At 39.9% G+C, this 26,425-nt stretch overlaps 3 protein-coding genes across 3 annotated transcripts; 1 reads left to right on the plus strand and 2 right to left on the minus strand.

Moving 5' to 3' along the window:
• Positions 1–63: 63 nt before the first annotated feature.
• LOC132258256 (protein phosphatase PP2A 55 kDa regulatory subunit) lies at positions 64–16,493 on the minus strand. Its single transcript, XM_059755475.1, is given in 5 exon segments — positions 64–3,075; positions 4,066–4,869; positions 9,571–9,722; positions 16,203–16,322; positions 16,325–16,493. Coding segments are annotated over 5 exon segments (1,605 nt in total). The 5' UTR covers positions 16,485–16,493; the 3' UTR covers positions 64–2,706.
• Positions 16,494–21,563: 5,070 nt separating this feature from the next.
• On the plus strand, positions 21,564–23,197 carry LOC132258258 (uncharacterized). Its single transcript, XM_059755478.1, has 2 exons — positions 21,564–22,089; positions 22,179–23,197. Exons 1-2 carry the CDS (start codon positions 22,027–22,029, stop codon positions 23,118–23,120), a joined length of 1,005 nt encoding a protein of 334 aa, XP_059611461.1. The 5' UTR covers positions 21,564–22,026; the 3' UTR covers positions 23,121–23,197.
• On the minus strand, positions 23,134–26,381 carry LOC132258255 (TATA box-binding protein-associated factor RNA polymerase I subunit B). Its single transcript, XM_059755474.1, has 3 exons — positions 26,134–26,381; positions 25,822–26,017; positions 23,134–25,759 (listed from the first exon to the last, which is right to left on the minus strand). Exons 1-3 carry the CDS (start codon positions 26,327–26,329, stop codon positions 23,236–23,238), a joined length of 2,916 nt encoding a protein of 971 aa, XP_059611457.1. The 5' UTR covers positions 26,330–26,381; the 3' UTR covers positions 23,134–23,235.
• Between the last annotated feature and the right edge of the window lie 44 nt (positions 26,382–26,425).

Consider the following 26,425-nt stretch of genomic DNA (forward strand, 5'->3'; position numbering starts at 1 on the left):
CGAAATCATATGGCAAGGAAACGTTGAGAAACCCAAAGAATATTTGCCTTTCAAGATTTTATATTTTATTCATATTAACAATATTATAATTAATCTTATAATATACACACTTAACTACAAAAGAAGGGAAAATTTATCATCTGAAAATAAATAAAAAGTGGTGAGGAAAAAATCGTTGTAGCTATAAAGTTTTAAAAATTGAAACTAAACATTTTGTCCAATTTTATTTTCCACGATTTTCTCAAATCTTCAAAACTGCATCCAATATTTCTCTCACTTATTCCCTTTTATTATTTATTCTTTTTACCACTATTCGTTTGTGATTCTTCTTGCATGCGCCTTTCGAATGCTCTCGCTTCTCTTTCATAACACAAAATATAATAGCAATTTTGAAAAATTTTGGTTATTTTTTCTTGTTTTTCTCTTTTGAAAATCCTCTCCACACCAAAGGCCGACCGAACACTTGATCATCTCTGTCAATTCACTCGCAAAAACCATTTTTTTTATATAAAATTTCGGCATGTTTTCTTGCAAAAAGGTGAAGTTATTTTGATTTCAATTTCACTGTTCTTCGATTCAATTAGAAAATATATTCCTAATTTCTCACATCCTCCAAAATCCACTTATACTGAAAAGCAACTATTTTATTTGTACAAAGGATTTTCCTTCCTTCACACTGGGCTTCTTACATTCCACTTTCTGATCATCATTTTTTATTTTGTCATCGCATTTAAAAGAACCTCTTATGGCACTCTAAAATTGTCCAAATTGTCTCTCTTCTCTCTCTCTCTCTCTCACGGTGAATACAAAATCAGGAATAATTTGGCACCCGATTCATTTGAGCGATAATTGCTTAATTTTGCTTGTGTTTGCATCAAATTGAAAAATGAAATTCCACGTGAATCCAAAAAGCAATCGGTATTGTATTATTAGTTTTCTCTTTTATCACTGCAAATATTTACAAGAGATGCACTGCACTTAAAGTAATAAAGGTTTATTTATATATTTAAGGAAAAATTACATGCTTTTCGCCTTTCTTCTCATCACCTTACAGAAACTGTTTTTCTCTTTCTCTCCCTTCATTTTCATCTTCTTCTTCTTCTGTCAACTCATAACGGAGGAAGGCACGGATTATTTCTATATTTGCTGTGAAAAAACAGACACGACGATTTTTTTTTGAATAAAAATAAGATACTCTTTCCTATTGTAAAACTGTTAAACTTCATCCCCGAAGGTCGTCTTTGTCCCCCCCAATGATGCAAATCTTTAGGAATTCAGAGACGACCTCAGTCTGGAATTTGCATGAAAGAGAGAAAAATTGAGGCTGAAAGAGGCAAACTCAGGAAGACAACGATTCTAATTTTTTTTTCTTTTGCTCCATTTCACGCTGCAAATATTTTGTTTCTTCTTAATTTTTCTCTCATTCTCAACCCATTTGCGCTGCAGAGAAGGATAAAGCAAAACTTCTTCAATTTCCTAATAATAAAATCCTCCATTTGATTTCATATTCTCTTATATTACCTTTGTTTCTAAATTGAACCAGCAATGAATGTCTTCAGCATAAAAAATAGGCAGGACGCAAATGTAACAGAAAAAATGATTGGCTTTCTTTTCTCCTTTTTTAATTGTGATTTTATGTTGCTTTTCGAATTTATCTTTTTTTTTGTCCCACACTCGCATCCTCTCTCTCTCTCCCTCTTCACAAATCATTTGTTTTACAAATACTTATGTTATTATTTTATAAAAATATTCTTTAATTTTACATTATTACAAGATGACTTCCTATTTTTTTTTATACTCCATTCCTCTCGCATTCCCACTCACAAGATCTCTTTTATAAATGAATTTCTAATTGTATTTTATTTCAAAAATCCTATTCATGTATAAGTTTTTTTCTTCTCATTCTCTGCGCTGCTCTCTGTAAATATTGTTTTCTCTTGCTAAATATCAGCCGTTTGCCACTGAATTAATGTTTTTTCTGCTGTTCTTCTTCTATAATGACATGATTATTCTTGCAAAATCGCTCTATACAGCATCAATTGTTTTTTTTTTTTCAATGTTATCTCTGCATGATAAAATGTCTCTATTTTTCGTCCAATGATTAAAAATTACGATTTCCTCCATTGTGTTACTTATGTTAAATGTCTGTTCGCCTTAGAATGAATTCTCTCCTCTTGCTTTTTATATAAAGATTGTTTCTTAGCTATTCCATTTCTTGCTCATCATTCTCTTCATATTTTTTCCTTCCTTCTTTTTATACATTATACGGAGAAATGCGGTAACCAAAAACTAATTCTCTCTTTCTCACTAAAAAAAAAGAAATTACACTAAAGTCTGTTAATATCTCTACGATTTACACAAATTCCAATCAATCCTTTCTCTCGCGCTCGCTTCCCCTCGAGTCTCACTCTCTCTCAACCCCACCGGAAAAAAAGAAAATACACGAAAGAGGGATGAATAATGCTGCAAACAGATTGAAACGCGTCGTGATTGCATTTTCACATTCCATTCGTGTATTTATCTCACATCCTCTCGCATCTCCCTCTCTTTTTTCTCTCTCAATTCACCCAACATCATCGCGAGCATTAGGAGAAGAAGGGAAATTAGAGCAGAGACGGCTGATGTATTTTGTGCCATTTGTGTACAATGGAGACACAGGATGAATACGGGTGGAGAAAAAAATACGGACAAGGAGGAAAATGTTGGCTAAAATTTATCCTGAAAGATGAATAAGTTATTGGTCGCCGCAACTGCTATAATATTCTCTAGTGGATGCCAGGCCGTGTGAAGGATTTTCTTATTGAAATCCAAACAGTCCACACTAATCTCGTCTTTTTTCCTCTTCCCACCCGTGCACACCTTCCTCGGCTTCAGCACCGTCTTAGGCTTGATGATGTCCCGCGATGCCTCCAGTGTTACATCCTTCTTTGTATTGCGATCGAATACACGGAAGAAATTATTGTAACTTCCCGTCATTATCGCCGTATCACTGCCATTCCAGCAGCACTCGAACTTATCGAAAATGCAATCCGTCTCGTACAGCGAACATAGCTTAGACCTTAAATATTCATGAACCTGCAAAGAGACACACAGAGGAGAGAGAAAAGGATATTAGCTACAGCTTCTCGCCTCATCTTAATTACCGTAATGGACACTCATCATAAAACATAATTACTTTAGACTACGACCCCAAGAAATACATACAACGGAAAACCCAGAGAGCAAAGATACAATAAAACATTCTCTCTTCATCATCATGTATTAACTTCTCAAAGCCACAATAATTCTTTAATATAATAAATTCCGAAATAACTAAATAAAACAAGAAACCATGAAAGTCGATGAGAACAATTTTCAAATAAATATGAATCTACAATCGAAGAGTGAAAAGGTTGAAATATAAATTATTAAATATTCCTCTCAGAGTCTCAACAAAGCACGATCAGGTAAAATCTCGTGTTTTTTTTTTTACCTACTATACACAAAAGGCCTTCGCACTGAAAAATACAAGAGAAAAATATCTGCCCGGAACAGATGTAATAAATCACACCAAGACAACTGGATATTTCCCGCGTGGAAAAAGAATATAACACATAATTCAATGTGATTTTCCATGTCAATGGAACAGCAAAAAAAATTCAGAGTATAAAATTGTTATTCAATATTGGAATGTTACTTTGTAGAAATTTTTCTTTCCCTCACACTCTCCTTATCAATTTTGACGGTCACACAGTGTATTTATCGCGAGCATAGCAGCTGAGTCGAGTGTTTCTCTCGTTCTTTCAACTTTTATAAAATATCAAGAGCGTCACTGAAGGTCGCACCGTATGCTAACCAATCGTCCCTTATCACACGCTCTCCTCACATTATCAATGCTCTCTCTCAAACACACAACATTTTCAATATTGTAGGCTTTGTGTTTGACATTTTTTTTCCCTTTGCCCGAGAGATATAGCCAGCGATAAAGGAAGGTTTTTTTTTGCACTACACACAGTGTGCCCTTATCATTTGAGTGCGCTTCTGTGAGATTAGTTCATGAGAAAACAATATATTCCACACACTCACCGGATACGTCTCAATCGGCTTCGTCTCCATGTGAAGATCCCACACTTTTATACTGAGGTAGTCCCTCGAGATCATATAACGACCCGAATTGCTCAGCTTTACATCACTTATCGAGCTGATGATTTCACTGAAGAAGCTGCGATTCGTGGGATCCTCCGGCTCCTCGAATTGCTTGGCATGGCGATCGCACAGGGCAGCCGCCCTCATATCACATAGCCGAATTGTGCCCTTGCTGCTCGAGTACACGAGTAAATTGCATTCTGTCGGATGAAACTCCGCCGCTGTAATCACCTCAGTCAATTCCTCCATATTCGTCGGCTTGATATCCACAATATTGAAGCTCTGATCCGTGATTTCTAAATGCCACAAATTGATGCGCAGATCATCCGCCGACAGGTATGTCTCCTGATCCGAATTCACCGATATCGAATTGATGTGATAGGTGTGAGCATTGGCAAAGATCCTCCTCGGCGACGCCTCAACCATGAGGTCCATTGGCTTTATCGTTGGTACCCTGAGGGCAGTGATGAGACTGGGATCGCGCACAATGCCCGTGTCCTCCTTCGTGTTGTAGCCCTCCACCTTCTTGTCCCTCTCCGACACCTTCCACAATTTGATAGTTTTATCATTAGTCGAGAGGAGAAAGTGCGCCTGGTTCTTCCTCTTCAGCCATCGGATTTTGTTTATCTTCTCCTCTATTTCTAACGACTTCAGGTAGTCAAACTCGGGCTCGTGTGATTGAAATGTTGAATACACATTGTATTCGCCTCGTCGCGGCACTGAAGTCTTCGATGCTGCATCTCTCTGTTGAACCAAAACAGAGAAAGGGAAGAGTATATGAATATCAAATTTAATTAAAATCCCAAATTGATTTTACAACCAACTCAATTTCAATTAATTCATATTGACTTTTTTTTCTTCTCTACCCATGTGACATTCTCCAGTCTCGTTAAAAATTCCAATTGAACATCACTCATGGCGAGAAATATATTCATATAACACCACTTTGGACAGATATTATAAACAAATTTTTGCATATAAACCAGAAACATACATTCCTGACTCTCTCAGGATAGATTTCTAAATAAAAACGACCTACGATTCTCACGCTTTCCCTCTGTCTAATTTTAATAGTGTATATTTATCATTCGTTAAGCGCTTTTCAGTAAACAAACTCACTTTTCATCGCCTTCAAAGAGTTTCTCACTCAATTTCGCGTTGAGACCCTATTTTCCACCATAAAGAAACACCATGAAAAGTCGACATTTACAAGATTTTTAGTTAGCATTATGCAGAAAGAGAAAAAAAAACTATAAGCACTTCCTCAACAGAGGTCACTGACGCTCTCTCCTCACGGCGGTGTATTATCTCGCCTCTGCAGCACATTTTCAAGCAATAATAAAACTCACAGAATTGATGTTCATGCATGCAATAATAAGACATTTTAGAGTTCAACAGAAATAGAATTTTCTGAAGGTCTCTGAGTTGTATAAATGATGAAAAACAGAGAAAAAGATGGAAGATTGCTTCAATAATAATATGATTATCTCATTATCCGTTCAATTAATTTGTTCTTCACTCTGTTTACATGCAAAAAGAAACCTATAACTAAACACCATAGATACTAAACAACCTCAAAAATAAATAGTTTAGTATAGGCATTTTACGATGATAATTATTTATTAAATCATCTAAACATTATTTCTCAATTGTCTACTTCTATAAGTTGTCAAACTTCCCTCCTCCCTCGCATATCGTTGGGAAGTTTGAAAAACAAATTACGAAATGATACAACATAATCGTAAAATAAAGACTCTAAACGACTAGAGAGATTTTGCAGTCTAAACACTTCCCCCAAAAACTCCCGCAGAAATCGTTTATGTAGATTTTCCCAGTGTTCTAGGCTTTATATGCTCAAAAAAACCCCTCTCGTGGCGTAACAGTCAAAAAGCACAGGAAAAATATAAATATCCTCTAATGAATGAAGATTGTATCTACAGAGAGACTCACTCTCGCGCCCCTTTGCAAGCCAACCAAAAAACCAACTACCCAAACCGCCGCGGCGTTCGTCTCTCTGTGCAAATTCACTGTGCCACAAATTTAATAGACATTTAACTAATTTAAGTGAATATTATATCACAAACTACCCGCTCACGAGCTCAGTTAAATTTTCATCAACCTGGCACAATTGCATTTTACATTAACTAGCTAATCATTACCCCACACCTCTCCTCGCGATACTACAACAAATTCCACAATATGACAATATGAAAATTTAATACTAAGCCATTACATTACAAACTTTTAGCCTAAACAGCAAAATCAATAGAATATATAGAGCAATGCATGGAATTCTCTACTGCACTAACTCTATCGTGTGTTAGCAAATTGGCATTTGTGTGCTTGTTTGCTCACAAGACACACAAGTTACGACGATGGGGGAAAAATGTGCAAAGTAGCTGAGTCAATTCAGAGCAAGTCAAACTAACTGAGAGACACAGACTGGGTAATGAGGGTCATTTGACAATTGTGTGAAAATGCAAAAAGAGTGCACAAAAGTGTGATGATCATTGAGAATTTTCAATAAAATAAATCTCTCAACACACAACTGACTGTTGTGTCACTCTCTCTCTCTCAGATACAAATTCACGCTCTGGCGATTCTCTTCTAAAGAATTATTGCGACTACACATTTTCACGAGTGTGCTTGGGAATTGAGATAATATCCATGCAATTTCCCATTCAAGTCAATAGAAATGGGAAAAACGCTAAAATTCAGAGAGAACGATTCCACATTAGATAGGCGCATTGCCATAGCTTTTCTCACACTTCAAGAGTCATCGAGAGAAAGAAGATATGTAATGGAGAAAAATGAGGATTTTATTTGCAGGAAAATGTCCCTATATAACCAGAATTGTGTCTGCATGATTGACATAATCGACACAATTATTATCAGTGTGAAATACTAAACATAACTCTGTGTGTGTGCTGTGTGTGTAGTTATTCTCACTTATAATTTTATTATTATGAAAATTGAACAAAGAGAATGGAAAATCGATTTGAGGTGAAGATGAACATTTTAAACAAGCACCTAACTTATGGCACTTATTTTTAGAATCTCCCTCTGCACATTTTCACAATACATAACAATATACAATAACCATGCGAGCTAAACAGCTGTGAGTTGTGAATTCTCTATTCGCATTTGCAGAAAATAAGGAAATTCACAGATATTAAAGTGAGTAGTATTTCATCATTTCATACCTGTATCCTTCTCACTTAATATTTATGGAAAGTTTCAACTTCACCCTGATAACATCAACTTGTCTGACTTGTGAGAGTAACTACTTCTGCAAACATTTGCACGAATATTGTGTCACACGACTGTGTCGTAATATCAAAGTTACGCATTGAATTATTATCAAATTTTCAGTAAAATTCTGAATGAGGAAGAAAACTGCCCCACATTTCCTTTCCTTATTGTTTACCAAGGATTACATCTTTTTTTTCCATGTCTCTACACTAAGTAGAATGACACACATTTTCCCCCGAGAAGCTCTCCATTGCATAATTCCACCCTTTTTTATACACCAAACACTTTCAAGGGTTTTCCTTCCTATTATCTTCTTCCACACACAGCATGCTCTTCACTCCGCTTTTCCTTTTCCGTGACGGTTTAGTTAAAAAGGAGTGATTCTACATTTTTTCTTTCTCCTCTCCCGGACGTCGTCAATGCATCACTTTTGCTAGACAATGCCTCAACAATCCTTTAAGGAATTCCACCATCTATCGATTAAACATACTCCACGGACATCATGTTGAGTGTGTAATCCATTAGATTTGTAAATAATAGACGAAACACACAAAGACGTTGACCCAATTAGTGAGAAAACACGACAGAAAAAAATTTTGGTCTCTGTTTCGTATTTCATCTCGCGACAGAATTCAACCATTTAGTAGATTTTCTCTATGTCCCCTCCCCCTCCCAAAAGGTTCTCACACTCAACCACCTACTTTATCCCACACTAAAATACAAATAAGATTCAGACATCATCAATTTACAAGCTCATCCCGTCACACTGACGCCAATATAATCAATTAGGAATGTTATCTGAGTGTTCACTGAAATTTTCATCCACTTGGAAAATATTCAAATGGGACTTGAATTGCAAAAAGGCTCCACTTTCAGCCAATCGAGGCCTATAGCCAGAAGAATGGCACGATAAATGTGAAAATCCGATAATTATACAAGCTTTCAGTGGAGTTGAGAACTGATAATTTTCACTGTTGCCAAATTACAATCTATTACATATTCATTGTCGCCAAAATTGTATACATTGATTTCTCCTGAAACACCAATCCACACATAAATGCCATATTTTCCACCCACTAATTTTACTGATCAAGTCTGCAACTCATCAAATATATAACTTTTGCAGTGACACAGACAACTTTCCACACTCAAGAACATAAATCCATACGTCTTGTTCAGAGAATCTCTACACTCAACAAATTCAGTCAAGTTACATGAACAAATATTGACTGTACTTCTTATCACACAATTGAAATTGCTGTCTTGACGTTTCTTTTTCTCTCCTCTCTTCGCTCCACAAATCGTTGCTCTGTATAGCTCTTTTTTCCCCCACACTCTCATCCACTCTTGAACATTTTCGTATAGTCTTTTCTTCCTCTTATTTCACGACAATTTGCCATCATTATTTAATTGCATTTGTGTGTTTTTGGCCAAATAAACTTCCTTTCCTCTGTCTTTCCTCCCCAAAACTAACCCGTAATACTTTTCAGACATCATTATATAATGCGAGTGTGTACACTTTTCCAGAGTAATAGACACATTCATCGCAGTAATTTAGCAACATCAACTCCAGAAAAGAACCTTTTTCATATAACTTTTGCTTGATAATGCGACATTTTCTAAACTCTATCTGCAAAAATCAATTCTATTTTTCACACAGAAACTCTTGGTAAGAAGAATTCACAAGAAAAAAAATAGACTAGAATTTGGAGTCGGATCAATACTAAATTAAAATGCAAACTGTACTGTGCTCCTTCATGCAAGCAGTCTCCGTGCTTGCTCACAGATTGAATATTCCAAATAGGATAATGTTCCAAAAGACGCATCATAAAACATGAGATAAATTCCCAAATGATTTTGCAGTGAAGATGTACGCCAAAATTGACGACATTTCCACCATGCAAACCAGCAGTAGTATAGCTTCCGAAAGTGTCTCTGTCTGTGTGTGTTCTCTTCATTTCCGTCTTGGAAAATAACAATAATATCGAAAAACGCCACACAAAGTCATAGGGCAAATAGAGGTTTCAAAAACAAACCATATAAATAGAGCAATTTCGCTGACAGTATTAATAGAGATTGATAGACTCATGTCAAACAAGAGGTTCCCTTTCATTATCACCCAAGACAAACCATCAAGTCTAATGATAGTTTGTGACTTTCGACGGACACCGTATGGATGGATGTTATACTCACTTGGAATATAACCACACGACCACCTTTGTCGCCGGTTGCAAGCAATTCACCATCGTGATTGAATTCAACACAGGATATGATATCAGCATCCGTTACGTCATCGTCCAGAGCTCCTTTAATTTGTGAAAAGCACCACGATGTCTCGCCATTGCCTGCAAGTGAAACAAAGAAGAACACATCGTCAGACAAGATACTGTGTGACATTAAACCAAAAGTTGGATACTTTATCATTCAATGAGAAAGGTGAATGAAAGCTCAACAAATAGTCTTTTTTTCTAGCATTTTTCTTTATATTCAATGATATTTATATATTCAAAAAAAAAGCACAGTGGAATTTTGCATGGATAGTAGAGTAAATTATAAAATGTGTGTTATACAAAAAGTTCCTTTGATTGACCTTCAAAATCTTCACCATCATCATCATCATCTGCAACATCTTCACTATTGTCTCCTTCTTGTTCTTCTTGGTATATCATAAGATCATCCTCCTCCAGCATCTTTGTCTCTTTCCCTCTCTCAACACCTCTCAAAAATCACTTGTGGCCACTTTCTGCTTCTTCTTCTCTCTCTTCTCTCCTCTTCTCTTTCCCATTCACCGCCGATATTGCATTTAACGCGTTCAGCCGTTCAATTGCACTTATCTCAGTGTTTAGTATTCTTGAAAAGAGCATTAATGATTGTTGCTTTTTTTCTGCCTCTTCTACTACACTTCATATACAGCCAATATGTGGATATCCAATTACGGTCAGTTTTTACGCAATGAACTCATATTGTCCAAGTCAGCAGTTTTTCATCTCTTTCCATTCCACACACAACAAACGACAGTAGTGGCTTCACAATATCACCTCACTCACACACAACATTTTCCAACCTTTTTCATCTCACTCTTTCCCACCTTACACGCTTCAATTTTTCCTTCCAACACACCACACACTCTTTTCTTCTTCTTCTTCTCCTCCCAACACTGGTAAATCCGATTCAAATATATTGCATACTACACAAATTCCACAAAAGTCCCCTCGTCATCTAATTAACTTGTCGAAGGTGAAAATCATGTGAAAAACTCCTCCAACTAGAAACCTAGGTACACCCAGAGACTTGATTTTAGCACAATGTGGCAGAAATACACCAGTAGATTCTCTCTGGCACAGAAAACTTGCACCACCACCACTATCTAACTTATAATTCAGTCAGCATGACGTCACAAGAGTCGCCAAGAGGAACACACCAAAAATCACTGTCTCATCCAATTTTTGCACTCTCCCCCACGACCTCCACCTACTCCATATCACCCTCTTCTCACCCGCGGTAACCAATAATTAATTATGAAATGAAATATTTTTATTCCTCTTTACCGAGAGAAGCCTGTCTCTCTCTTTCGCTCTGTTCTCTCGCACTGTGGTGGACTCCGCGAGCAACACACCACACGTTCTGCACTGATGAACGTCACGTAGAAACTAACACAACAAAAAAACCAACATTCCATGTGACTCTCTCGGCTACACACTTTTCCTACTCGTCCCTCTCACACACTCTCTTCTGCTTGGCTCTCTCATTTTCTCATTCGCAAATCTCCACACTCTGCAATGTTCTCTTCTCCCAACTGCCACACAATCGCAGCGCTCTCTCTCTCTCTCTCTCTCGCAGTCTCACTCGTACGATATTTGTCAATTCTCAGAATGTGTTTTCTTCAGTGCTGAGAAACATTTTGTGAGATGTGCAAAATTAACCTACAACTCTTCTCACTAATGCTCTGGAGACACACTCAAAGTTAGTGTGGAGCAATTGTTAAAACAACAACGCACACAACCACCACGCGCTCGAATCTCATCCTCGCTAATTGTTTTCTTTTTCTACACACAATTTACAACATAATAAACTGTAATCGACCAAATAATATCGAGTGTGAATGTGGAAAACTGCGAATCACAATTCGCTATAGATGTACACATATTGCACATGCCAAAAACAGAATTGTATATTCCAAAAGTTTCCTTAATTGTGATTCCCTACATATTTCCAACTTCACCGTACAACCATCGAACATACACACACACACATTGTTTCTTTGCCAGAACATTGCATTTCATTCACTTTGTCATCTGAACCGAATGAGCATTTTCAAGAGGGAAACATAGTTGATAATTATATTTTCATTTGCATGCTAAACCAACTCTACCGTGTTTCAGGTTCGCTTTGAACGTGGTTGGTCAAAGTGTTCTTCACGTCGGAAATATCAACCATGTATTTTCATCCCATGACTACAAGCACCAGCAACAGTACAATGTGGTTCAACTTCCAGTCATTTTCGAACAGAGGAAAATGCAACATAAAAACCTGCATTTATAGTACAGTAGTTGTGAAAATAAAGTCCCCAAGGGATTCACCACACAACTAATATCCTCTCTATATTGCTCTACTTTCAATCATATCATCAACAATTATCCCTCAGTTTGATCTTTCACCTCCACTCTAGCGAAAATGCAAATAATACGCCTTTTAAATGGCTATAGACAGAACAACTGTGATTGAGCCATTTTCATGTTGGATTGCTATTGGAAAACAAACTTACTTGCATTGTTAGACTGTATACAAGATAGCTATACGATCTATTTACATTTTCACTAGTGTACCTGAACTCCAGCATCCTCAATTCACGCTGTTTACAACTTTGTCCAAGATTTTTTTCTACCTCAGTTCGTCCAATTGAAAAGACGAGACTTCAAACAAGCACTGCGCGATTCCTTTTCATCCGTTCCACTAACACAACATCTCTCTCTCTCTCTATCTCTTTTGCTCTGTCAGCGTTTGAAGAATTCACAACAAAAAGATTTTTTCCCTCTCCTCTCTGTCCATTATTTCACAAGCTAAAAGTGACGCAGAAAGAAAAGTCGCCCAGAATATGGATTGAGAGGAAAATGATTTTTTTCAAAGCAAAGAAGAAGCAAAAAAAATCCCAGATGTTGTGTACATTGAATTTTTGCTCAACGTTCCATAAAAAATGCAAAGTGTTTGTTGAAAGGAAAATCAAACCCATTCATTTCCACCATCAAAAACACCACTAACTTTTTAAATTCCTCCAAAAATTTCTATGCTTCATCTCCTCACACTTCTTCCCATTCACCCATTTATTATTAGAAAAGAAAGCTTTTCAGTTGCAGCGAGAAAGGAATTAATAATATCTTCTCGACAATTTAAGTGCGAATTTTTCTCACATTTTATCGCCTTTCCTTTCTAACTTTGCCAGTCGTCTTACCGAATTTCCACCCATGAAAAACTCGCCTGCATGAGCACACTAACCGGGGCCTTTGCACTTTCAATCTCACCCCATATTGATTTATTTGCTAATGAGATTTTTCACATGACAGAGAGAAAGAGAAAACATACACTTCCATTCACTACACAGTCACTCTTCGTAACACAATTAGAGCAGAATAAAGTTCTAATTGCTCTGCTCACAATATACTTTTTTCCGACAATTAAAAGATTCCTTTGCAAATGCATGAGTGCATATTGAGAGGGATAAATATCAACTATTCCATCTGTTAATCACCATCAATTATTGGCAAGCATTCATTTTCCAAACAACACACACACACACACAAACACAAACACACTTGTTTTGCTCGCCACAAATCGGAAATCGCTATACACAAAGTTCAACAGGGAAAACCGTGAATTGCAGGTTGAAAAGCAAAAACAAAGTGTTTGACCAAAATTGTAAATATTATTGATTACTTTATTCATATAATTGTCAACAATATACTGTACTCCAAGATATGTTATTACATAAGAAAACATACACAAATCAATTCAAAATCACTCATCTTGAAATTCATACAACACCTCATAAAGTGTGAGAAAATTTTCAATTGATATATTGTGTAACGCCCAATCTCTCAACACTGTCACATGGAAAAGCTAATCAACATTGAATTTTCTGAACAAATGAAGCACCATGGGAAAAATAATTGTATTAACAACGAGAAAACTTTACAGATAAAATGTTAGATGATGTGAAAATTATAGGGGAATCAATTAGTCCTCAGATATTCAATTAGCAACACTCGCTCTCTCGACAGACACAAGAATCCCATCATATATTCACTGCATAAAACCCCCAGCCGAAAGCCCCAAAAGGGTCACACCAAAGTACCGTGAAAGGAAGCAGTAAAGAAACATGTGGAGACGCGGAACAGCGGAAAAGGGTGAAAGGTTGAGCCGGCAAAAATGTGTGAAATTTATATTCTTGTCCTCAAACACAAGAGAAACAGCAAACACACATCTGACCATTCATCCTTCTGTCATTGACCCAATTTGCCAACCCTTTTTCACCCCCACCAGCAACTGTACAAATACACATACACACAGAGAGTCGGAGGAAGAAGTGCCGGACATTTTGCAAGAACAAAAGATATACAGATAAAAAAAAACCGCTCACGATAAACTTATCGATTGGAAGTTCGTTTAGCTGGAAAAATTGGATCATTTCTTCCTATACAACTTTGCATTGCAAATTATCTGGTGAGTGTTTAACACCATCAATCTGTGACACTTTCCACGGCGAGCGAGAGAGAGAGTAATGAGTATGAAGTGTTGCTCGCCAGCTCCTCCCCCGACTTCCACTCTTTAAATTGACAGAAAATTCAATTATTCCCAACAGCACTCACGTAACCCGGTGCCGAAAATTCACTCCATCATGTGCACACACACACACTTTCTCTGCCTCTCTGCCGAACATTTTAGATTTTACAGCCAGCACGACAGTGTTTAGAAGGGAAAGACAATCATGCTGGGAAAAATTACATTAGCATTTTTTTACCACCTCTTCAAGCACACGGAAAATTCGTGAAAATTGAATAAATTGGAAAGCATATGTGAAAAAAATATGGTGGTTTTTATGCTTTTATGCCTCTCATGCAAAAGTGCTTCCTCAGTTATGACGTTTTTTTGGGCAGTTAAATTTTTAAGAATCGCCGGCTTTTGTGATTGATCCACACAGCCAAATAACCTGGAAGTCATTTTTTGTGTGGAAAAGCATCACTTTCATCTTTAGTGACTCCTAAAGATGAAGTGAGAAAGTGAGTCAAATTGAGAACTTGAAATCTCTTATAAGCGCGCACATAAAATTCACCCTCAAGGGCAACAAAGTTCTGAACAAATAATTGAAGTACACTGAAAAATTGCCTAAAATTTGCTCAAGTTCATTTTGCGATATTCCTGAGACACGAAACACACTCAAAAACAACCCCCAGACATAGTTCTGCTCGGCGAACAGGAGAATCACAGCCACCAATAGGCAAACTCTCCCTATTCCCACCCCTCAAGGGTGCGTGTGTGAGAAAACATGGGGAAAAATGCTGATTCATCAGACGGAATGCCCTTTTCTCCGGCTAATTAATTCGCTTCGCATTGTCCCCAATTTTAGAGGATTTCCTTGGCACTTTTGGAGCTTTTCAGCGCCTGGCGCGGCGTCTCAAATCCACCACGACTGACCCATCAAATCTGTTGGCTTTTTGAGGCCATCCATCGCAACTGGGGTGACACTTCTGCCAGATTTCTGCCCCGCGGAGTGAGAAAGAAAGTGCAAACTTCCGGACGGCGGTGCTCCTTTCACACACACACACACCATTCACTCACTCACACGCTCGCATACGGCGAATGCGGTTTCTCTCGCATTCTCACTCCTCCAGCGCTCCCGGATCAATATTCGGGGATAATCTGAGGCGCCCGTCGTCGCGGTGGACACGCCAAGGGCCCGGCATTTCGTGCCACTCGCCCGGAAGGGGGCCGCGACAGCCGCCGACAGACGGTATCCGGCCGAGAAGAGGGTGAGTCTGTGGTGACCCCCAAACACGCTTCCCATTGTCCCGCGGGCATTATCGCAACCCGCGACGCCAGTGCCAACTCCCCAGGCCCCGCAACACCCCCGAGTGGATGCACAGCGCGCTTGGACAATGGGGCATTACGGCATTTTCCATGGTCACTCGTGTGCACCGGAGATAAAGGGCACAGAAGGCGTAAGTCGGGGAAGAACGCTCGATGCAACTTACCGGCCATGTCAAATAGAACCAATATTTTCGGCCAATCTCCTCATAAACAAGTGCCCACGCGACGCCCAGTAACTCCCTGATCAATCGTCTCTACACTGTGATACTTGAAATGCCCAATTTAGCACGTTTTCAGCACAATTTTTCACTCCACAAACTTGCAATACGCATCGTCAAACATGGCGTCCTTCTTCTTCTTCTTCTTCGAACGGTTTCGCTCGCAGACGTGAGCGCCGCCAGGCGATGGGATACCGCAAACAGCCATATGGTTGTGTAAGAAATTGGCAAGAAATTATCATTTTCTCAGAACTCATCACCAAAAACACCCTGAAAAAAATTCATATTCTCCACACATTGTCTCGGACGTCTCAATCATTATATTTAAGCCTCCAAAGTTGTGACCAAAAATTCCGCGAAAAATATTTCGCAAACTCCCTCTCGGGTGCCTCAGTGACCTCTCGCGGAATCTTTTTCACCCATGACAAATTTAACCTCTCCAGCAAATTCGCGCGTTCGCGCTCAAACCAGAGCATCCACGAAATCCCGCTTGAAGCCCCAAATACGGATTTTGAGGATACTCACTGTTTTGCCGCTTCGCCCCATTCATGGCTGTGTTTATCATGTAGCCAATCTTGGTGAAACTGCTCTGGCGCGACACAGATGGACTGGACACTCTGGGCGGTATTGGTGGTGGTGATCCACCGGGGGTGCTACGCCCCCATATTGGTGCGTGCTTCGTGATGATGGTGCTGTCTTATCGAACGACCCTACGAGAGGCACAAAGAGACACACTATCAGTGTTTGCGGAGTGTGGCCGGGACTCCCGGCCCGGGAGTATGAGGAGCTTTGATTGAGCATTTTCATCAATTCGAATGGAATATCTAATGAGAAAGTCACATTTTGATACGAAGTAAATAATTAAATGGTTGATTAGAACCTCCACGTGAAGTGTAAACACACAGATACACAGGAGACAGTGATTCAAAAGGTGATAAGGCCTGATAATTGTTTGTCTTAACAGAGCGGACGGAAAAGGGCGAGGAAAGCGCCCACATATCAGCGGATGTCGCGGAGTGTCATCAGTCCTGCTCACGAGACACATTGTGGATGTTGAGAGGGGCACAGGTGAGTGTGGAAGTCATGAGAGCCTCATTAATGTCGCCGCAAAAGTGCCCTCTTTTTCGCGCCTCTGCGTCGCGGAGCAGCGAACACGTTCATTCCGGAGTGAGTCGGTTCGCTGGCTCTGCTCTGAGCCTATCTCACGAGATTGAGGATGGGAAGACGGCGTACAGCACTTGCGTCACGCACAAACTACAGGTGATGAGGAGACAGAAGATAGCCTGATATACGAACTCAGAAAAGTCTGTTCCTCACACAGACTTTCTGGGGTTCTTTTCTAAAGAAAACTTCTTTGATTCCTAAACCAATTTTCTTATAAATCGATTGATTTAAACTCTGAAACCACATTGAGGATTCTTAAAACCCAATTCAGAAATTAGATCATTTTTGCACGCGAAAAGAAGGCAAAAACCTAATTGAAGTCTTTAACCTCCTAAAAATTAATCACATCGTCGATATCAAAACGCCCCGTTTGGCTGCGGTGTAATCAAAATTCCAGATCATTCAACCCTGATCGGCGTGGAAATTTCCGATAGTGAAAAGTGGGGAAAGAGAACACCTGTGACCATAATTTCCCAAGATTGGAGTTTTGACTTCTTGTTTGTCTCATTTATAGGTTGATTACGCTGATATGCTCGATATTGACCCACTTTTGGCCTTTAATCCCTGATTTCATTGACGAAGTTCGCACTCGGCGTCTTGTCCATAACCATATTTATAAACCTGCCTCACCCAAAATCGAGACAGAGACGCATTAAAGTGCCGGATATGCGACTGAGAAAAATGCTATTAATTGGACAATTAACCCCCAAGATAAATTCACTTTCTTTCCAACGTTTATTTAAAGGTTTAATGGACATTAAATTGCCTTTTTGAAAATGTGCAAAAATTTCATTACTTTTTATTAAGTTTTCACACATTGTGGTCAAGAGATGCAAAATGTTTCTGGCCAAAGCTAGATTAGTGAATAAAGTGTGATATTTCTTGAGAATTGGCAGCAGAATTGAGAATCACCACGTGATCTTCCAATGCAATCACACACATTTGATGTTTTCAATGGCCTTTCCCGTCCTCTTCCCGGAAAAACCGCCTCGGAAAAGTGCACTTTTGCATTGACGCAAGCATTCGAGAGAGTGGCGTGCAAAGACGAAGTGAGCTTGTTTGATCCCAAAAGCGAAAAATGTGTTGTTCGTGAAAATCGTGGCTTTGCAACATCCAAATACAATTCACGAGACAGCCAGCAGGAACCTTCTCCATGTATGGCGCTCAGGTGGCCTCTGAAGGTAATAATGTTCAATGGCAAGACACTATACTACATTTTGATACAAGCTCACACCATGAAAAATTACACCTCAAGCGCGTGGAGTTGAGCAAAGGCGTCTCTCTCTCGGTGCGGAGATGTTGAGAAAAGAGTTAGAAAAAAAGCTCAATGTATTTATTTATAAAGAATTAAATAACCATAACAAGAGCCGGAGACACATTTCTATAAATCTCTATTTCACATGGGGGATATTTGTGTCAATGTTGTTCACATTGCATTTGTGCATTTCACATTAATCGCACTTTGAGTTCGGTCAAGACAACATTTTTGTTGTGGCCCCAAAAAGACCACGACAAGAATTGGAGAGAGTAGAGCGTGCAAAAAATAGCTCCACGCGAATGATTCATATGTCGACTCTGTGAAATGACGAATATCAACCCTCGAACTTGCGTATCTCGCGTTGATTTTATCAGGCCAACTATGCAGCCATGATGCTACTGATAAGCCCCCCAAATGGAATTTTTTTGCCAGCACGTGTGGCCCGAAGTGAGATAATAAAAATACATTTCGGACATTCACTCAATGCACTATTGTGACGAAAAGTCCTCGAATGACCTCCCCCGAACCTTCAAGTTCAGTCAATGTCTTCCACTGCGTCTATTTACGCAGAGATTCGACACACTCGGAGTTGCGCGCCAAAAAGATCAAGCAAGGAACATTAACTCTGATTTATCTGCGGTGTACAATCTTCTTAGCACTTTCCCTGCGCCGGAGAAACGCACACCTTTTGTAAAAATAAATCTCTCCATTTAGGTGTGTTTCTTTTGAGAATCTCAACTTTGGTCTGTTACCAAAATAAACAATCTCGAAATTGCTGCCCAGGAATTCTCAATTGGAGTGATTTCAAAGCGCGATCCCTTTATATTTACACAGAGAAAAATGGAAGAACTTTGAAAATTTTGATCATTCTTACTGCAAAACTTTCTCACTATACTAAAACGCAAATTTACGGCCAACCATGCAATAGTAATTCTTGTGAAATTGCTCAAAATCTGTTTGCACAGTCGAATAATAAACCTTCAGCAAATCATTCATAGCGGTTTTACTGATGGCAATAAAGCGATATGACTGCAGAAGTGGCAGAAGTTCTTTACATTTCTAAAGGACTAACAGGAAATTAAAAAAAAGAACTATGATTAGATTTCATAAACAAGATTGTGAAAGTGTGAATCACAATGTCAAGTGGGCAATTTTATAAAATTTCCCTGACTCGACAACGGAACTTATAGAGCAATTAAAGACATCTTTATCAGTTGAGATTTGAACTCAACACATACAAAAGCTGTCATCGCTGACACTAAATCTGGAAAAAATGTGGTCATTGACCGAGTGACAGGTGTATTTCGCGTCTTATTTGCTGCACTCGGCAATGCTCGTTTGGGGGTCTAGAAAAATTGAAACACTCGCCGTTAACACTGCCATAAAGTGAGATGGAAAAGGCGAAAAGTGAGGGATTTTATGGATTCCCTGTGCTCATGTTGACTGAAAAAATGTCATAGAAATGTTGAATTATATTGTTCTTCAGCAACAGGCATTAATTGATAAGGGTGTCAGCCTGATAACAGAGTCGTTCAAAATTGCGAGGTGTGTGTACTTTTTCAGTCACATCGCTCAACAAATAAACAGCGGAATAGACCAGAAAAATGCAGAGATTTATTGCGCAAAAAGAACTGCAACATTAATTCAATTAGCCGTTAAATCAATTTTATGGACGTTTTTTTTATTACCAACTCGTCTTCAGTCTCCAGTGTCCGCTTAAATGCCACACTTTGTGACTTGAACAATTTCGCAGAAGCATGTTCCGAAAAAAAAACTAGCGATAACATTCACTTTTCACATGGTTTTTCACGCGAAAATGTGCGTGACACACATAAAAGTTGTTTTTCATATGAATATGGCTTCTGTAAATTTTCGAGGAGTCATCGTTTAGTGATACAGGCGTTTTTCATTCAAGATTTATTTGTATTATTTCGCATAAATAAAGTAAATAAAGTGAGAAATCATGAACATATCCCACAAGAGTGAGAAGATCAATTGCACAAACTAATTCACAGCCCAATGCTAAGTGTTAAGCAGCAGAAAATGGTGTTTGAACACCTCTGGGCAGACTCACCAGAAGAAAGATCAGGCAATTAGTCCTCGTTTTTGCATCCAACACTCTTTTTGGAGGGAAAATCCCCAGTCAGCCTGGGCTTTAATTGCTCGCTAACTCAAGGCAAGGGTGAGATCGTGAAACGGCGACTCCACACGCGTGGAGGAACTACACAGAAATAGTGGAGAGCCAGTAAGTTCTGTGGCGCATGACTAGAAATAAGTCACCATTCAGAAGGATTGCACGTCCAGCAACTTTTACTTTCTGTGCACCACTCGACCACAGACTGAGCTCGCGAATTGTGTGATAAGACAACCCCTAAAAGGCCGCCGAAGCACTTGTGCACAATCGAGAAAATCCCCGTGAGCCGCGATCGATTTGATGTTGTGAAGTCTTCGCACTTAACTGATGCCTCTGTGCGATTTAGAAGGCGGCCGAACCGCGAAAAATTCCCGCGGCCACACACACTCTCTCTCTCTCTTCCCACTCACACAAATCCCACGAGACGCGCTGCCGAGGCGGATTTTCCTCTCCAAAGGAGAGTGAGAGGGAAAATCTGGAGCAGTCAGTGATTTTTCATCTTTCACACTCACGACCGTTCCAATTCGTCCGATAATTGTAATTTCGATTGTGGGATATTTTTGGCCAGCGACACTTCTTGCAACAGCCGCGTGAAAAGTGAAAATTCACGGGCTGACAAGTGGCACAAATGAGTGCCAATCTGCGCAGATGAATCATCGAGTGAGATCTTTGGTCCAGAAATGTCTGGTTTCGCGGTGAAAATTTGCTGCTTGTGCGAAAAATTGATCATCACTATACGATTTCATTATCCGCAACAAACGTGCTAATTTGTCTTCAAATTGTAAAGAAATGCAATCGTCATTTCGTAGAATTCACAGTGAAGAACAAAATTAATAACTTGTAATTATTTTGCCTCATGATAGAAAAATGTCAGATGTGATTTCCTATTCTAATGACTTATTTACTCCACATATACAATTGCATGTTCTAAAGCCCGTTGATAAACCTACAAGAAATGTTACGAAATAGATATTCTTGATATGATTGTTACTACATACACAATTTTTATGAGTGCACAAGAAGCTAAATTGTTAATAATTATTCATAATTTAACCATAATTAATAAGTTTTAGCGGTTTTGTCGTATCCTTCAAACCACATTCCGCTGAAAAATCGTCACTTCTAATTCCAAAACTGACCATAATCCTATGAAACAAGCCTTAATCCAAGATCAATGAGAAACTTTCAAGCTCAAATACGAGATTTTCCGTTCACTTTCGCCCAACAGACTTTGCTCTTAATCTACTCAAGAGCGCTGTTTTTGCGATCGTACACAAAACATCACACGTTGAAAGAAATTGTTCACCCCAAAAGCAGGAAAACTCACCGAAATTTCCACATTAATTTGCGACGCCGTGACGTAAACGTGTCGAGAGTCAGTGTCCAAAAATCGGGCTGTTACTCACTTTTCCACTAACGACACACTTTTCACCGGAAAACATATATTTTCCATCTAATAATTTCTCCGTTTAATTGTTACCACATTTATTGGCACGAAGCTATTCGACTTTGGAAGTTTGATTGAAAAATTTCATTATTTTTGATTCAAAATCATTTTTGTCTAAATTTGTATTGGTCTTCTCTTATTATCGAGTATGCCAGAGAAGCACAAACCATCAGGAATTACTCTTCTGTCGACAATTGATGAACAATCACAAGTCCAGTTGAGTGAAACAAGTTTATAACGCTAAAATTCTCCCAAAATCCTCACTCTGATCGACTTTGGCGCAATGCTCTCAGAGTGTCGCCATTATTCGTTTGTGTAAATTGCAAGAAAGCGTCGCTGGAGGAAAATGGCACGGAAAGTGGAATTGATGGCTGAGATCAAGAAAATTAGTGATATTGTCTCCGCATCTGTGAGTATAGCAAAGATTTGTGCACTCTGTGATCATAACAATTCACTAGAAATCGCCACAATTTGATTATATTTCTCTCGACTTCTCAGGACTCCAATTGGGACGTGATCGAAGTCACGCAATTGTTGAAATCTCTGGGTCTGCAGCTGGACAAGCTGGGCTTCGACACCGCGGCCAAAGAAGGCGCTTCTTCCGGCCTCTCGGTGGAGATCCGCTGCGGCACCTCAAACATCGTGTCGAAGTTGTCTCAGGCGCAGCGCATTTGTATTTGTCCGGAGAATGGACACAACAGTTCCTTCTGGGAGGTTCAGGGAACCGCTCCTGGCGCAATCAAGCAGGAGAAGATGGACGAGACGTCGTCTAATCTTCTGCCGGACATCTCCAAGTGCGTCAATGATGGTGTGAAGGCGCTGATGCAAGCGGCTCTTCAGCTACTGAACAACAAAAATGGCCAGAATTCCGATGCCAACAAGGAGAACACTGAACCACAGGAACTGAACACTTCCTCCTCGACGCAAATCTTGTCCAGCAGCCCGAAGATTGACGTCTGCCTGAAGTCTATGCGCGCTGACACGGATCGTGATATTGCCATCATCCAGCAACTCTCCGAGGCGCGATACAAAGTCGACCAGGCGCTCCTCATGCTGCAGCTGAACAAGAGGACTGACGGGATTCAAGGCTCTCTCCAGATGAACACGCCACAGAAGCCCACCGCCGCGTCATCGCCTCACTTGCCATCTCTGAAGAAGTATCCATCACTGGGTCTGGGCCTCAACAAGTTGTCAGAGAAGCCATCCGTCGGTATTTTGGCTCTGCCACCACGGAAAGATGCGCGCACCAGGCGATCCATGGGAAGTCTCCTGGACACTGCTCCGTCACAGCTGCCCAAAAAGGAGCCTCCAGCAATACGCGTATCCGTCGCGGCCAATTCAGGAGCAACGCCGAAGTTGAAGCCAATGGTTAAGCAGAACATCACCAGCAGCCTGAGGAAGAGCCTCACAAATCTCAACAAGCCGCAGGACAAGAAGTAATTTTATCAGTGATTTTTTTTTTCAAAAATTGATTGCGTCAGTATTTTTACATTAAATGTTTCCATCAAAACTTAAAATCACGTTTTACTGATGCTGGAAAGGTTGGTGTTATTTCTCACCAGATATGCTGGAAATGATAACTAGGATGTTGCCTCGATTCTTCTCTCAACAGCAACATTGTGGTCATTTTGTCTACAGACTCCAGGACACCAGTGAATTGCTTCTCGATGGTTTGGAGCTCTATGTAGATCTCCATCTGCTTTATCCCCGTGATGATTGAGCACTGGCGGAGGAGCCACGTGAAAGAAGGTGGAAGTTTATCCAGCATTTCCTGAAATTCCTCCTCGCGCATAGCAATAAAATCCCAGGATCTCCGGGCGATAAAATGGTGCCAGTACTTAAAGTGTGGTGTGAAGAACTGTATTTGATGCGATGCTGGAGAAACTGGAGGACATTCAGCGTCATCTTCGTCACTCATGTCGTCAAACATGGTGATTGACTCGCGTTTTCGGCGCGGAAACCGTAGAATATCCTTGCCTGGATTCATATCTTTTTCAGACAGGATGTCTGCGGAGAGAAGCCCCGAAGAAATGTCCCATTGCGTGTCTTTAGGTGATTCAAAAGAAATATGCGAAGAGGTTTCAAAAATATTCTTCTCTTTCTTGAGTGAATCCAGATGATTTTCCAAGAAAGAAGTTAAGACTTCCTGAGTTTCTGTAGGTTCTGTGACTTGTTGCGTGGAAGCTTCAACTATTTCCATTCGTTGACTACTTGTTGACTTCGAAGATAAACTTCTGGTTGAATGAGATCTTGTTATTCTCCGATCATTAGACTGTTCTGATGAATTCTCAATTCTTTGGTCCGTTTTATCATGTAATTTCTCTGAGATCTCACGAGTACTTTTCGATGATCTCACTGCATCTTTGGAATTGTCATTTGTTCCGGAAACATTACTGTGAGCTGATTGAGATCTCAATATTTTCCCATTCATTGAATTCTCAGATGAAATCTTCTTGTTGACCTTTGGCGAGCTTTGTGGAATCTCTGTGTCTTTTGGAAATTTCCTAGGTCTTCCTCGTGGACGTTTAAAGGCAACTTCTTGCGATAACTCTGATTTCTTCTTCCCATTTCGATGCTTCTCTTGCAAACAGTAATCACTCTCCTCATCGTGCTTCACAATTTTCACTTCTGCCAGAAAATTTGTTGTCTGACGCTTTGAATTATCCACATAAATCATCTCAAGATTCTCTGGACACACCTCAACTGAGAGGCTAAATTGAGGCATTCTCAACTGGTTCTGGAAGCGATGAGGCCTCAGAAATGGATCAATGACACGCTTGGAGTGGTCAATTGTCATGAATTCAGGAATATTCAATTCGTGACTGTGATTGTCAAGGAGATAGTCCATGTATGTTTTGAATGGTGTGAATGACGCACTGAATAAATAGGACTTCCTCTTACTATCCTCACCATGCAGTTCTGTGAGGGTTTCGTAAATTTGATGGACGTAATTTCCAATGCTTTTCTTACTCTTCATCTCAGGTCGACTGCAGTGATTGAGAAAATCCAAGTACCTTTGCGCATTGTTGCTGCCACCTGGCATTCCCATAGCGATATACGTGGGCTCGTGATACTCAGTGAGGATAATGCATCGCATCTCTATGTACTTTGTCCATTCCTCGAAGTCAAAGAGCAATTCATGATGGATATTCTCATCTGAAAGTCGCTTGTTGACCTCTTGTGCGGCTCCAGACATCACTTCTTCGCTCCTTCCATCGAGTCCGAAGAGCCACTTCAGCAGGAATATCACATAAGCCACAGCACGAGCTTCGTAGTTTGGGAAAATTCGCGAAAGAGGCATTTCTGGTGGATGAAAAGTGATCAGGCGCTCAAGAAATTTCCCCAATTCATTGGGAAGGCACAATTCCTGTACATATCTCATGGAAAGTCGCACCAAATCTGGCATTACAACATCCTTAACGTTCATGCGCTTGCAAAGGTTGGCCGAGACTTGTCTTATATAGCGATGCTGGGGAAAACAGAGTGGCCCGGTGAAGTTAACGAACGTACTCTTGTTCATGTACTTGAGAATGTTGTCAGGAAAGAAGTGATTAACATTGAAGATGGACAAGTGTGCCTCGCGGGTGAAGCGAATCATGTCGCCCAATTGGATTTCACTTTTCGTCTGGTTTAATCCAATGTAGAGGAGTGAAAGCAGGACATTCTTGGACACTTTCTCCAGGCGCTCATTCTCAGTGTTGCGAGCTTTCTTCCGATGACACTTGAGAACGTATTCCGCATCATCTGCGTGCTTCTTAATGTGTTTCTTATTCATCGTTTTCTTCATTGCTTTTCTGGCCTGCGATGTGAATTCCAGTGACATCGATGTCCTGGTTGTCTTAGAGCCGGTCACTTCCGATGTGTTCGTGGTGAAACTCTGGGATTCGAAAGAATTGTCGATCGCTTGTTTGCTGGAATTTGTGTCACAACTCCTCTTCATGAGTGCTTTCTTCGATTTGGTCCGTGCTATCTTGAGAACCCTTCTGGATCTACTCCTTGGAGATGCTGAACTCTTGTTGGTTGCTGATGACACGGATCTAGGACGCTTCTTACTCACATTGTATAGAATAGCAGCATCTCTGAAAGAACAAAATTTATTAGAGAACATGATACAGCAAATAGAGAGGAAAAAGTTACTTACTGCCTGAAGAAGTTTAATGACAATTTCGGCAGCTTTGCTTCGGATGATGAGAAAAATGCTGCATTGATTTTCTGCAAATATCTGGTCCAGAGTTGCAGGACTGTCTTCTTTAGAGCAACAGGCGCTCCCAAAGCCATAGCCTCATTCACCAGCCCAAGAAGGATGTAATTGTACTCTTCCCAGGAAGTCAATTCAACTGTCGGGAGTACAAGAAAGGCATCAATCTAGTAGACTAGTATGTCCATTATCAAATTCTCCATTTATCACTCCTCTTCAAAGGAGTTTTCGTGCAAAATTTGTAGTTTTTCTCACCCTTGTTCTCCTTCTCGCCCTTCAGTTTAACTCCTTTCACCCTGATTTTCTCATCGCCCATCGTCAAATCCATCACATCGCACTCTATTTCGATGATATTCCGATTCTGGGTGTTGCATTCTGAGCAATAGTAGTAACCATCTTCCACATTGAAGTCTGAGCCTCCGCAAACGTCGCATTTTCCACGGAAAACCATTTTCACACAATGCTTCACCAAAAATTTCCTGCCGCGACTATTTGTAAACAAAACCACGAGGTGGCCGACTGGAGAGCCACCTGACGGAATTCGTGG

The sequence above is a fragment of the Phlebotomus argentipes genome, unplaced genomic scaffold (genome assembly GCF_947086385.1).
Source record: "Phlebotomus argentipes unplaced genomic scaffold, Phlebotomus argentipes genome assembly scaffold_4, whole genome shotgun sequence".
Taxonomy (NCBI): domain Eukaryota; kingdom Metazoa; phylum Arthropoda; class Insecta; order Diptera; family Psychodidae; genus Phlebotomus; species Phlebotomus argentipes.

What these genes read in the sequence shown, in the direction of transcription:
- LOC132258258 (XM_059755478.1), top strand. Translation starts at nt 22,027, where the DNA reads ATGGCACGGAAAGTGGAATTGATGGCTGAGATCAAGAAAATTAGTGAT. An exon ending in GTGATATTGTCTCCGCATCT is followed by an intron (nt 22,090 to 22,178) that starts GTGAGTATAGCA and finishes TCGACTTCTCAG; the next exon opens with GACTCCAATTGGGACGTGAT.
- LOC132258255 (XM_059755474.1), bottom strand. Translation starts at nt 26,329, where the DNA reads ATGGTTTTCCGTGGAAAATGCGACGTTTGCGGAGGCTCAGACTTCAAT. An exon ending in GGGCGAGAAGGAGAACAAGG is followed by an intron (nt 26,018 to 26,133) that starts GTGAGAAAAACT and finishes TACTCCCGACAG; the next exon opens with TTGAATTGACTTCCTGGGAA. An exon ending in TCATTAAACTTCTTCAGGCA is followed by an intron (nt 25,760 to 25,821) that starts GTAAGTAACTTT and finishes TTGTTCTTTCAG; the next exon opens with AGATGCTGCTATTCTATACA.